General features: G+C 42.2%; 1 protein-coding gene across 3 annotated transcripts; it reads left to right on the top strand.

The window, feature by feature from the left end:
* The first annotated feature begins 136 nt into the window (after window positions 1-136).
* LOC306653272 (protein WFDC9-like) lies at window positions 137-6,286 on the top strand. Of its 3 annotated transcripts, none has more exons than XM_079126244.1 (4): window positions 137-360; window positions 4,281-4,433; window positions 5,423-5,564; window positions 6,077-6,286. In XM_079126244.1, the coding sequence occupies exons 1-4, from the start codon at window positions 357-359 to the stop codon at window positions 6,105-6,107; spliced, it is 330 nt and encodes a 109-aa protein (XP_078982370.1). In that variant the 5' UTR covers window positions 137-356; the 3' UTR covers window positions 6,108-6,286. The 3 variants fall into 3 exon arrangements, with proteins under 3 accessions (XP_078982370.1, XP_078982372.1, XP_078982371.1); XM_079126246.1 differs by lacking the exon at window positions 137-360 and adding an exon at window positions 374-523; XM_079126245.1 differs by lacking the exon at window positions 137-360 and adding an exon at window positions 409-567.
* The last annotated feature ends 7,576 nt before the right edge of the window (window positions 6,287-13,862 follow it).

The raw sequence follows: 13,862 nt of genomic DNA, 5'->3' as shown, positions 1-13,862 counted from the left end.
TTCTTTTTTTTTTTTTGCGGTGCTGGGGATTGAACCCAGGGCCTTACCAGCTGAGCTATATTCCCAGCCCCCATCTCTTTTTATTTACATAAGATCTGGAGGGCATTTGGTGGGAGATGGAAATATGCTATGTATTTATTGGCAAAAGGAGAATCAGTGCTGAGCAGGATGGGATGTTAAAGATAGATTCTGTCCTCAACCCCCTGTCTGTGGGTGAACTTAGATGTATCTGATAGACTCTGGGGTCATGTGACTTAGGTAGTCCGTGGTTAGCCAGAGCTATAACCCTGGTACACAACGTTCTTCCTGGCTTACAGGAGACACTGCTTATATCAAAGAAAATACAGAACTTCTGGATGGGTGAGTATAAAAAAAAAGGTCTGAGTACAGCCAACATTAGTTTTGGGGTAGAACCAAAGACCTGTCACTAAAATCACTATTAGGTTCTAAGCCCTTAAACTTTGTTCTCCTGGTCTTGTGGCCTCTGCTTCAACTTTCAGTCGCCCTGTCCCAGTAACAAGAGGTAAGACACGAAAGCTCTGAGCCAGTCCACAGTCACCTCCAGAGGTAGGTGGGGCACAGGTCTTGAGGCTTGAGTTTTTATTTGTGGTGTGCTTGGATGTGTTCCCTGCCCAGGTGGTGGCAATGCTGTTCCAATGAGCAATATTCCTGTGATCCCTAGGTTACCTTATTCTTTGTTCAAATAAGGAAATTGAAAGAGAGGTGAGGTGACCTGTCTGAAGTCCCCAAAAATAAAAGGGACATAGACAAAACAAGATACCAGCATTCCTGACTCTAAATCCAGCACTTTCTCTTAACAGCTTCTGGGATCCCACATTTTGGGGGGCAGCAGTAGCTCTTGTGTCATTCTGATGCCTGTAGATCTTTTAATTATCTTACAATTTATCTCAGATGACCAAAGAATTCACCCGGGGCTCTGTGAGAAGTGCCCAGCCTGGGCAGGATCTAAAAGTGCCCTAGCATGATGACATTTCTCTTCTCTGAGATAAATCAGTATACTTAAAATGTGCAAAGAAAGAGATTGGGCTTCTCCAGGATCTTGAGCACTTCTTGGAGGCCAAGATGTCAGACCAAGAATGTGGCCTTGTAAATGAACAGATCCAGAAGTTCTGGAAAACTTGAGTCTAGGATGATATTTTTGAATACAAAGAAACAATCTCATAGAACCGATTGCTTTGGGTTTATTGTGTTCCTGTCTCTATGTTCCAGTCTTCCTCCTTCTTTATGCAAAAGGCAGGTGCCAGGAATCCGGAAGCCCACTGCAATCCATGCCCACCTTTGCCCAGTTACCGTACCCACCTCCCCACCTGGAAGTGGGTAACACAGTCTGGGCACTGCATCCCCGTCTTGCATTGTGCAGTGTCTTCACAGGATCAGAAAACTCAGAGCCTCAGGCTCAAAAGCTGGCCAAACTGCCCTTGCTAGTTGACTTCCCCGTGCAAAGAATGTGAGTGATTTGCAGGACTTCCATACTTAAAAGAGAGTTCTCTGATGGCCTGAAGTTCTCTTAGGTGGCCTTCACCAACTAAGCACCCAATGGTAAATGGAGTCTCAACTTCTCAACTTGGCAATGTTCTATCATACAGCCACACGGAGGGAAGCTGACAGGGACATGGTTTGAACAGAGAAAGTCCAAGAGCAGATGCAAGTGTCTAGGAGTGGAAGCCCCCAAACATCTGATTGTTTACGATTTCTCCTTTTCTTTCTCTCCCTAATCTCCTGCCTTTCCTCCAATCTCCTATAACCAGTTTTCCTAAGAGTCAATGCATCTAATGATTCATGTACCTAAAACATGTATTTTTCTAACTTCCAAAGTTCACATATGTCAAGAGAAGGAGTTAACACAGTTCCTTTCAAATGATCTCTGCAGTTACACCTGCTTTTCAGCAGAGTAGTCTGGGTGGGTTCATCTAGAGTTGCATGGCTCAGCAGAACTTTTGCTAAGATGTTCTGTCTGAGCTGTCCTGAAGTAATGGCCCCTGGCTACCAGTGGCTACTGAGTGCCTGAAATGGCCAGCGATCAGAATTTTAACTTGATTTAATGAATTTAAATCGTCATGCATACAGGGTCTATCATATTAGACAGTCTAGAAGAGTCTCCTCTGTTTGGATTGAAAACTTCTGAACAAGTATAAAGACTTTCAGAGAAGAGGGACAGTTACCACCTTGTACTGTGTAATTCCAATGTCAGAATCTTACCCTTTCCTGTGTCTCCTTGATATTCCTTCCTATTTGGTGTCAGGAAGATAGAGCAGCAGACAGAGGGGGAAGGGGGCAGATGGGAGGGGGCAGGGAGCTCCGAGTGTCTCCTCTTCCCTTGCTCTAGCTCCCTCAGCTGTCACCCCGGGAATTAGGTGGCTGGCTCAGGTCCCAGAGCTGAGAGGTGGGGGTTAGGATTCTAGCTCAAGCCTCTCTGACTCTGGTGCCCACATTCTTTCTTCTGTAAAATGCCAAGCAGCCAACAAATGACCTCCATATTGCCTAGGGAGAACAGGGTGCCGGGAACCCAGCAGCTCATGCCCAGTTGGTAGAAATGCAGCTCAACTCCTGATGAGAAAATCATGGCAGTAATTTTCCGGCTAAGGAGCCCAGAAAAGTTTCTCCATCAACTCATGCTATAACGGTCATATCAGATGTGCCAAACTTTAGCTATGAGGAGATTTATCTGGATATTTTTATGTCAAGAGGAAAGGAGGTATTCAGGCCTTAAGGACCTGAGGCACGATTACAACTGCATTGGTGGCATGACTTGGACCATGCCATCGCATCTTTTTCTCCCCCCTCGGTGTCCTTCATTCAGAATGATTCGTTATTTCCTTGTTTCTTCAGGAAAACAGATAAGACTCACAGATTCCGTGACTCTTCGATCACAGAATAGCTTCTCGATTTAGAAATCAGACTGCGCAGGCTCAGGACCGAGAAGTCGACACTGACAGGGGACGTGGCTGACATCCCTTGCTGTGCTCGTTCCTCCTCCCCAAACTGAAAAAGTTTCTGTCTCCCAGGACGGGGAGGGGGAAGGACCAACAAGCAGAGTGGAAGGTGGTTACACAGCACATGCTGTCGGAGCTGGTCTGTGCTCGGCTCCTGGCTCTTCCCCGGAGATTTCACAAGTTTCCTGGAGACATAAAATGTCATCTGGCCAATTATAACTTGGACACCTCCCAAACTGCAGCCCCCTTCTCTGCTACTACAGGTCACGTTAGCCAGAACCCCACACTGTAGAGTCACAACCCTCACACAGATCTCCTGGGTCCCCAGTCACTTCTGGGGACACGCAGTGAACTCTCAGAAAGGCATTTGCAAAGCCTTCTCTCCCCACTTGGAGTTAGAGAGCAGCATCTCTATTTCTCTGAACAGAGCATTTTACCACCAAAATATCCTTCAAGATCCTCTTTACAATTCTTTCAGCTCTGTATCACCTATGTGGGTGTTTTATGAGCCCCTAACCCATTGTTGGCAACAACTTTTCTCAAGTTCTCTGAATAAACAATTTTATTGACTTTGGAGTCAATTTACAACCTTCTTTTTTTTAATTTAAAAAAAGAAATCTGGAAAATAAACTTAAAAGTAAAAACACTATTTTACTAATATGATTAGATTAAAAGTATTCAGGGTTAAGAATACTGTCTAATATTTAATGAGCACTTACTATGCACTGTATTAGTTTGCCAGGACTGCTATAGGAAAATATTACAACTGGGCAGCTTAAACAAAATAAATCTATTTTCTAACAATTCTGGAAGCCAAGAGGTCCAAGATCAAGGTGTCAGCTGGATTGGTTCCTTGTGAGTGCTTTGATAGAGACCCTTCCACACCTCTTGTCTAATTTAGGACCTTTGGTCTTAGTGTCTTCACTAAAGTTTCTGCTATCTCATCCCATTACCTATGTTTTCAAATTAAATACCAGGACACAAAATGTGTTCGATTTCATAAAAAACGACTATGACATTAAAGTACACATATGTACTGGTTCTCTCCAGGTGGTGGGATACTCATTCAGTTCCTCTGCATTTTATATTTCACAAATTATATAATCTGAAGATTGGTCATTTTTAAATCATAAAGCAATGCATTTTTTGAAAGAAATAAGCTTGCATAGGAAAGGGAATGGAATGGGCGATCGAAGAAGCTTGGGGAAGGTGAAGTCTAGCTTGGGAGTTGATATGTTCTTGGTACCAGGGGATGGAAGGGAGGAGAAAGGATAACAGGACACTAATACGGTCTTCCGCTCTCTCTCCCGCCCTGTGCTCCTCAAGCCCTTTCCACCACTAGCAGCATTTGGAAAAGACCTGTCTTCTGCCAGAAGTTAACCCACACGCATGTAGAGACAACCATGAAGCTCTGGATTCTCCTCCTCATCTGGGGGGCTGTGATGCTTCTGCCTGTGCTGGGAAGCTTCAGGGACAAAGGTGGTATCAGTGTGGGTGTGGGAAGGGAGGCGGGTGCTCTGTCCAGTTCGGGATGTTTATCACAGTCAAGGCCCACATTCCCAGGATCAGCCTTTAAAGGATCAAAGGATCAGAGCCCTCTTTAAGCAGAGACTTCCAAGCAAGATGAAGTCGGAAGTTCCCAATCTGGTGTCCCTTTGAGCTCCCTCCCCCATCCCTGGAAGCAATATTGAATGTATGGAGAGGGAGCATAGCTTTTGTCCACATTCCTTGAACCAGTAGGAAATGATATTTTCCAATGTCAGACCAGCTTGAATAGAGGACACATCAACATGTCTTTCCAAATCTCTGTGCCCTAGCAGGATGAGCCTTTGATGAACACCAAAACGATAATATTTAACACATATATTTAGTTTGAGGGGAAGAACATTTTAGAACGTGAAAAAAGTGGAAAAGACAAATAAGAAGAATTTAATGGATCATGTGGTCATAGGATTAAAAAGTGGGGATAACAAAGGGACTGAGCAGGAAGGTGGTGGTCAGTGGAAGGCGTGGAATTTGGGAAGAGGGCGAGTGCTTTGGTGGTATCAACGGGGAACAAATAGAAAGGGAGAAAAGTAGGTCCCTATTCTCGCTTAGCTTGGCTTTCCCATCCTGCTGGTTAGGTATGGAGATCGGAGTTGGAGGAGCTTGAAATCGAAGGTGATGTGAAGATAAGTTTGGTGGCGTGGTGTCATGAACAGTGGGGGTATCCCAGGCCCTATCTTTAGGACCCAGAGTCCTGCAGTCCTGTGGTGGCATGTGGAAGGAGGGAGCACATGGCACACAGGGATGGTCTTTTGGGAAGAGATGCTGGTTAGAATTTGAGGCAGGAGTTTTCTTGGAAGTCGGAGAACTACTTCGTTTGTGGTTTTGAAGCCCTAGTACCAGAAGGGGTGGTTCAACTTGGAAAGGGTCTCCTCAAGTGGCGAGTGGACAGACCCCGCCAACTTCTACCATCTCCGTTCCAGTTGAAGAAAAAGAAACTGAACAGTGCTGGGTGCAGCCGCCATCCAAGTATTGTGAGGAAAGGTGTAAGAGAGACCAGAGCTGTTCAAGCCCAAATCACACATGCTGCTGGACCTACTGCGGAAACATCTGCCTGGACAATGAGTAAGTGGTCGGGGTGGGAGGGTGAGGAGCTGGGCGTGCCGACGTCTGCTCTGCACTCACAATCAGAAGCTGCGACCCCAATCAGAAGACTATGTCACCCAAATTCCAGTCAAAGACACAGGCAATCTAAGGCAATGGCCTTCTGCCTCTAAATCTAGACTGCCAATCTGCAAAATAACCAAGTCAGCGACTTTTCCCTCTACTCTCATTTCATATTTTTGCTTCTTTCAAAACATCGCTCTGCATATCCCTCCTTTGTCCAAGGACCCAATTGCTGACCCCTTTCTCTCATCCGGACCCAAGGAGACCTGATCTCCAGCTGTTTGCAAAGTCAGCACATCTCTCAGAAAAAAAAAAAAAAAAAAAAAAAAAAAAAAAACTGATTGAAAGTCAGGAACCCCTGATGTAATGGAGGAATTTCTGTTTTCATCTGGAATAGAGAGTGCTAGTAAGTTTGGAAATAGATTTCTTCAGGGCTTCTGACTTCTAACCACCTAACTTTTCTCTTGCAGAGAGCCCATGAAAACAATGCTAACCCCCTAGGTTCTATCTGACCCTCCCTAGCAAGGACTGCAGGATGACTGTGTGGTCTAGGAAGCCTGCTGCCTGCTCCCCCGTTGGGACACTTGCTTGCTCTGGCTGAGGATCTTGCTGGAATCTCCTTGATCTCTACATCCTGTGAAGGTTCAGTTTTTTTCCCCCAAATAAACTAATATATCATACATGAACCTGAGAGCTTGTATTCCTTTCCTACAATTTAATTTCCCATGTTACAACCCCCAACAGCCCCAATGGGGGTTCCCATCGCATTCTGGGTACCGGTACCCAATTCTGCCTTCTTCATTAGACATATGTATTAGCCAGCATGGCTAATTGCTGTACAAAGATTTATAAAAAAAAAAAATTGAGCTCATTTTCATTCACAATTCATGTCACCAAAAGTGGTCAATAGGCAATCATCCACACCATAATTCAAGGACCTAAATTCTTCTACTTGTAGCTTTGTCATCTCCAAAGCCCTCCTCTGCTGGCTTCTTTACATCTAGCCAGAAGATGGGAGAAGAAAAGTAGCATAGAGGCCCATATAGAAGATGTTTAAGAACTGGGTTTAAAAGTAGAGTTCATAATTGTTATTCACAGTCCATTGGCCATTGTGTAATCACATGGTCCCACCTATTTGCAAAGGAGACTGGGAAATGTAGTCCAGCTTGTGTTCTTAAGGACAAAAAAAGGAATTTGCTGAACACATGGCAGTCTGTGATCTGAGTACTCATGCAAAGCTAAAGTGCTCAACTAAGACCCAAGACCCTGTCCTCCACATCACTCTATCCAGTGGAATGAACACCTTCCCTTGTAAGAAGTGGGTATGTTCTCATAATAGAAAGCATCCTACCTTCCAGGTGGTTACCCTGATCTTCTAGAATAGACTTCTCCTTCTGCCATCTTAGTCTCCTTGCCTGTCAGGTCAGTTCTGTCTGCCTGGTAGTTTTACCTGGGTAATAGTATTCATATCCTGAGAATTTCCTGGGTTTTGTCTAGAAAACCATTTTAAAGATGTAACTTCCTCTGGATGAGGAATTTATAGCATACCTATTACGTATCCATCCAGTCTCATGCCTCCCCCTGGGGCAGAGGACAAGACAGCCTCACTTAGATGAATGAATCGGCATGTTGCATTGGTCAACTTCATAGCCCAACCAAATGTTTGGGGATATGATACATCAAAGACCAAGTCTAGGCAAGGGCTAGGGTCCAACAAAATACTAGTTAGTGTCTTATGGCTCAGGGGAACTAAAAGGATGGATGGTTCAGGGACCAAGGGGTTCGTGTAAACACCCTTCGGGAATGGGGCTTTGCCTTAACCTTCAGGACAGGGAGGACTTGCAGTTCTTCAGAATGAAGATGGTTATTCCTTTCCAACAAAAAAACTATGGAGGAAAAAAAAAAAAAAAAAAAAAAAAAAAAAAAGGTTAGATACCCCAAAGGAAGTAGTAGGTAAGGAAAGTGTTGTCCTCTTGGGTGTCCTACTTCAATACCATGTCCCTTTCACCCCTTCATCTGCTCAACCACTGAGCCACATCCCTAGTCCTAGTTTGCATTTTATTTAGAGACAGGGCTTCACTGAATTGCTTAGCGCCCCACTTTTGTAGGCCAGCTTTGAACTCACAATCCTCCTGCCTCAGCCTCCCGAGTCACTGGGATGACAGTTATGCACCGCCATGCTCAGCACTGTCCTTTGCCAGCCACATAGGCACAAACACAAAGGCTCTGGATTGTATGGACTGGAAGCCCACTAAGCTTTCTGCTGTGTTCTGAGATGGGGCCAGCTGGGATTCCAAAGAAAGAAGTACTAAATTCCAGGGTGATCAGCCCAATGCATTTATTAGGGGAAATTATTTATTGACTACTGAAGCATATTGTCCAGGAACAAAAGGTGTTCTGCCTCCACATGCCTGCAGTGAGGAGGCCAGGGATTGGAGTTTGTAAGGTTTAAGGAATTGGGCACAGGGCCAGAGGCAGCTTCTTTCAATGTTTTGGGCGATGATAGAGTTACCTCTATCAGTGCTGGGGACAATCTGAAGCTGACTGAGTCACAGAATGGTCAAGGCACTGTGTGATTTTTTTTCTTCAAGACAGGAAGAAAGTGGCGGCTGCTGGGGTCACGACAGCCTGTCAAATGCTACAACCTGGATGAACCTCGATGGCATCACGCTAAGTGAAATAAGACAATAACAAAAAACAAATGCTGTGTCATTCACCGGAGGAGGCTTTTAAAATGCTCAAACTCAGAAACAGTACGGAGAATGCGGATGTCAGGGACTGTTGGAAAGATAAATGGAGAGTGGGTGAATGGGTATAGAGTTTCAGTCATGCAAGACGTAATGTTTCCGGAGATCCATTCTAGAACAATGTCCATGCACCAATGGATGTATGGTAGAATGCACTTTAAAATTGTCAAGGGCGAATTTATCTTATGTGTTTTTTCCACATTAAAAAATTGGTCATTCTTTTAAGAAAAAGAAGTTAACATAAGAAAATTCAAACCATAGCAAAAGTAGAAGGCAAAGGAACAGATCACTCCTTAAAACTGAAGGAAGTCTTATAATAAAGACTCTCTAATGATAAAAAATGGTGTTGTGGTGTAGTACATTGAAAATACCTATCAAGTTATTATTTTTATGCTTCTGTAATTCCTTTTTTTCCACCAGGCCCCGCCACCATTGAAATTAGGACACGAAGCTAAAGTTCATTTTCCCGGGGAAGAGAGATCACAAAATAAACAAATACGGACAGAAGTTTGTGTTCACGTATTTCAGGACCAAAATAATTTTGAAAGTTATTCCTGGTGTTCGAGAGAAAGAAGTTGTTTTTCTGTGACTTGTCTTGTGTTTGCAACTACAAAGATTTGGCTTTGACTGTCAGAGTTTACACGTGAGGTGAGGAATAAAGTCAAATAATGTAAGAACGGTCTTTGCCCATTGCAAAAGGCATAAGCATCTAATCAACCGGTGGGAAGGAGAACTCTAGAGGAGTAGAGAGGAGAGAGGCAGAAACATCCAGGTGGTCTTGGGAAGTCCAAACTGGGAGCCAGGACTCTGGTTAAACAAGGTATTGACAGATGAATATGTGGGTTTTTTTTTTTTTTTTTTTTTTTTTCCCTATTACTGTTGTAACAGATCACCATAAGTTTAGTAGTCTAAGCAGCAAATGGTTACCTTACAGGTCTGTAGGTCGGAAGCCTGGCATGGATCTCTTATGCATTTCCTCCCTGTAGAGGAGGATTCACTTCTTTGCCATTGAGATTGTTGGCCAAATCTAGTTCCTCAAAGCTGTAGGACTAAGAGCCCCGTTTCCTTACTGACCGTTAGCTGAGGGCCGTTCTCAACCTCTGGAAGGTATCTACATTCCTGGGTCTCCCTTCCTCCGTTGAGAGCCAGGAACAGCAAGTTGAGTCTTTCCCACACTTCAATCTCTCCTTCTGTCTCATCTCTCTGACCCACTGAAGCAGAGAAAGCTCTCTGCTCTGAGGAGTCCTGATTTCCTTGGGTTCACTTTAGTAGTCAATAGGAGCCCCAGGGTAAGCCTTGCATGTCCACAGTCCTGCTTCTGGGAAGCAATCAAACTGGAAGAAGCAATTAGGGAGATGGGGCACCCCTAGGAAGGGGTCGATGAAACAGCTGTGCTTTCCTGTTGCTGAACATAAAAGCAAGAACCAAGGGGCTGGGGAGATAGCTCAGTTGGTAGAGTGCTTGCCTCAGAAGCACAAGGCCCTGGGTTCAATCCCCAGCACTACAAAAAAAAAAAAAAAAAAAAAACCAAGAACAAGGAGGGAATAAAGCTGCCTTCTGTGAAAAGTTGCTCAAAACGAGGAGCCCTAGAGCAGAGTGGCAGATTCAGGGGGAGTCCAAGATTTTCTAAAGGCCTCTTCACCTGGGAGGCCTGAGGTCTTTCCTGCAAGCAATGGTAGAAAAGTTTAAACACAGGACTGCAAGAAGCCTTCAGTCACCATAGTAATACGGTTCTCATTCTGTGGCTTTGATTATCAGCCACCTCCCCCCATGCTCCCCAAAAGATGAAGTGAATCAGTGAAGTTTCTGGAAATCTGTATGATCAAGGGCCACTTAAATTAAATGGATTACTATCCCTACTGAGGTCCGAAATATTAAGCTAACGTTTTGGATGTCCTTTCTGGATGTGGAAAACTTATGAGCTATTAGGTAAGCTAAAAGAAAGCGACTTTGAATTTCTTCTTTCCAGTAATAAATTAGTCTTTAAGAATATAAAATTAGGGCTGGGGAGATAGCTCAGTTGGTAGAGTGCTTGTCTCGCAAGCATGAGGCCCTGGGTTCAATCCCCAACACCGCAAAAAAAAAAAAAAAAAAAAAATATATATATATATATATATATATATATATATAAAATTTGAGATGTATATGCTAACCCTTATTAAAAGTTTGGAAATGAACCAGAATGTGTGAACATTACTTGAAAGAAATTGAGTGAAATAAAATCAATATACATGCAAAAATTATGTTAAGTATGATCAAAATATGAAATGTGTTCCTATCATTTAGAAACTGATTATTGCAAGGAACAAAAAATGCTCCAGAAAAAAATTGCTCCAATTGAAATTTTGTGATGAATTTTAAAGTTTCTGATTATTTAAAATTTTAATTGACCTTTACTTCTTTCTTAAATAGCTTTTAAAGATACTTTTATAATAAATATGTATAATTTTAAATATTTGGTGGAGGGACTTTAATACTGAAGCTATCATAAAAATAGCAACACTGATATCCATGGAAATAGAAAGAATATCAAGAATGTGGACCAATCTTTTAAGCTGGTGTTGTCTCATTTCATTATGTCCGTTAATCTATTTTCCCTTGCATTATTTTGTATAAGATATTAACTGTCATATGATTTTGTATTATCTAGTTTCCCTATGGTGATATTAAAATGTCTTCAGTCTTAAAATAAATGAAACTACACTTATTTAAAAATGAAAAGGGAATCTATAGAATGTAAGTTCGATGTCAAGATAGTCTCCTTAAAAAAAGTAAAGAAATGTAAATTCTAACAATTAATTATAATTATTATGCAAGATAATTAATGGAGAAAAAATAGTCTTCAACAACTGGGTAGCCACAAGTAAAAAGAGTGAATTTGGACTCATGCCTCACACCATATTCAAAAATTAACTCAAAATGCATTAAGGAAATTCTTAATGCAAAAAATTAACCTCAATGTGAGAACTAAAACTATAACACTCTTAGAAGAAATTAGGGTCTAAATTTTTATGACCTTGGATTAGGTAATTGTTCTTTAGATGTGGCACCCAAAGTACAAGGAGCTGAAGAAGAAATTTTTAATTCCTCAAAATCCAAAATCTTCATGTGTTAAAGGACCTTATCAAGAAAATAAAAAGACAACCCATATTTTCAAAACACATATCTGATAAGGGCCTAGTATTCAGAATACATAAAGAACTCAAAAATAAAAAAAAATCCAATTTCAAACTAGGCAAAGGAGCTGGAGATGTAGCTCAATGGTAGAGTACTTGCATAGCATGTACGAGGGCTTGGATTTGATCTTCAATTCTGCAAACAAACAAACAACCCCAAATCAGAAATTTAAAAAGTCCCCCCAAATGGGAAAGTATTTGAATAAACATTTTGCCAATGAAGATACATGAAGGACAATAAACACAGGAAAAGAGGCTCAAGATCATTAGTCATTAAGGAAATGCAAATAAAAATTACATACCAATACCACCACATATCCATAGAAGGGTGAAAGTTTTTTAAAAACTGCGAACATAACAAGAGTTGGTGAGATGTGGAGAAATTGGAACCTCGCACATTGTTATTAGGATCAGAGAATGGTGCAGCAATTAAGGGAAACCCACAAAGGAAAACCTCAAAAAACAGAAACACAGAATTGCTATGGGGCTAAGTAATTCCACTCCTGGGCATATACCAAAAAGAATTAAAAACATCTTCCATATAAAAATATACATTTATTGTAGCCCCCAAATGGAAGAAAACCCACCAAATGGATTTAAATGTGGCATATCTATAAAATGGAATAGTAAGTCATCAAAAGGAATGTAGTACTGATAGGCAGTACAATCAGAAGGAACCTGGGACACACTGTGCTAAGGAAAAGATACCAGACACTAAAGGCCATATATTCTATGAAGTGTCCAGAATAAGCAAGTTCATTCAGATAGAAAGTAGATTAGTAATTGCCAGGGGCTGGGTCGGGGGAGAGAGGGAAAGGGAGCGACTGCTAGTGAGTGTTTCTTTTATAGGTAATAAAAATGTTCTGGAATAGGTCATGGTGGAGACTGCACAACCTCATGGATATATTTTAAACCACTGAACCATATCCTTTAAAATGGCGAATTTCATGGGATGCAAATGGTAACAACTAAAAAGAAAAGAGAAACAATTGGAGGAGGACTTGGTTCTGTCTCTTGACTCAAAATGGCAGGCGAGATTGATGCAACAGTGCAATCGTCACAGACTCCTCTGCCTCTGAAGATGGAAGAGAACAGAAATGGCCACGAACAGTTCAGCAATCACAACAATGAGGAGATCAGCACCCACTGCTGGAGAAGTGTGAGTTCAGCCAGTAACACTGGGACCCATAAGAAGAAATGGAAATAAAAGAGGAAGAAAGCCTAAGATATGCCTGTGAGGATTAATTCTTGTCTCCTGAAGATCCAGAAGGCACAAGAAGCCACAGAGCTGTACTCAGTAGGTCAGAGAAGTGGCAAAGCCATCGAGAAGGTTGGCATGCATAGTAAACAACTTTGGGACAGTCAGACAGTAGTCAAGTGTAGAGAAGTGGTGAATACTGACACTCCTGACACTCCTGGGAAGCCGATGATAACACCGGCTACCCATAGCCCTACATCATGCCCCAGGGAGGAACCAAGGAGAAACCAGCTGAACCAGAGCACACTGAAAGAACTATACACTTCCCTGCCCAAGAGTTATGTGCAATAGGATAACGGCATGTTCTGATAGATTATCAGAATTTCTTTTATAGATCTCCTGGTTCCCTATCTGCCCCAGAGCACTGTGAGGTTCAGGTTTTCTCAAGGAATAAACCCTCTGGGTTCTTCTGCACCATCGCAGCAACAATTATTTCCATGATGTAGGGAAGAAGATGGTGTAGATCATCTTCCTATGTGTAAAATTAGACGGCTATTCTAGGAGCTGGCTCCAGTCTCAAAATGTGAATAATTATGTAGGGTCATCAGCTTGGGGTGGCTAATCCCTAAGAAAAGAACTTTTAAAACATAGAAAAGTAAACTACAAGGCAATCAAAATGGCATACTAGAAAAAAATTAAGGCAGGAATGGAGAATTGAGAAATAAAGTAGATGTAAGGCAATTAGAAAACAAACAGCAAAGGGCAGAAACCCTGCTTTATTACTATTTACTTTAAATTTAAATGAGTTTAAATTGCCCTTGAAAGAGTGATTCAGCAAGAAGTTTCAATAAGGAGCCCTGAATTTTCTTTCTCCCACAGAGTATCAATTCAAAGGCAAAAAATGGACAACATCCATTTGTGAGAGATACAGGGACAGTTGAAAGGCTCCTACATCCCAGGCAAGCATGAAACCAACACATCAGAGCTGGAAGGACATTTCATGGCACTGTCTTGCCATAATTTCTTCCAGGGCTCTGTGGCACAAACTGGGAAAAGTGCCAGCCCCCAACTTCTCCCTGAAGAGGGAAAGAGAAGACTGAAAAACTTTGCCAACATTCAGACTTCTCCTGATGGG

Source organism: Sciurus vulgaris (assembly GCF_902686455.1).
Source record: "Sciurus vulgaris genome assembly, chromosome: 2".
In the NCBI taxonomy this organism is placed as follows: Eukaryota; Metazoa; Chordata; class Mammalia; order Rodentia; family Sciuridae; genus Sciurus; species Sciurus vulgaris.
Note: the sequence above shows the minus strand (reverse complement) of the source record. Positions and strands in the feature narration are given on the sequence as shown.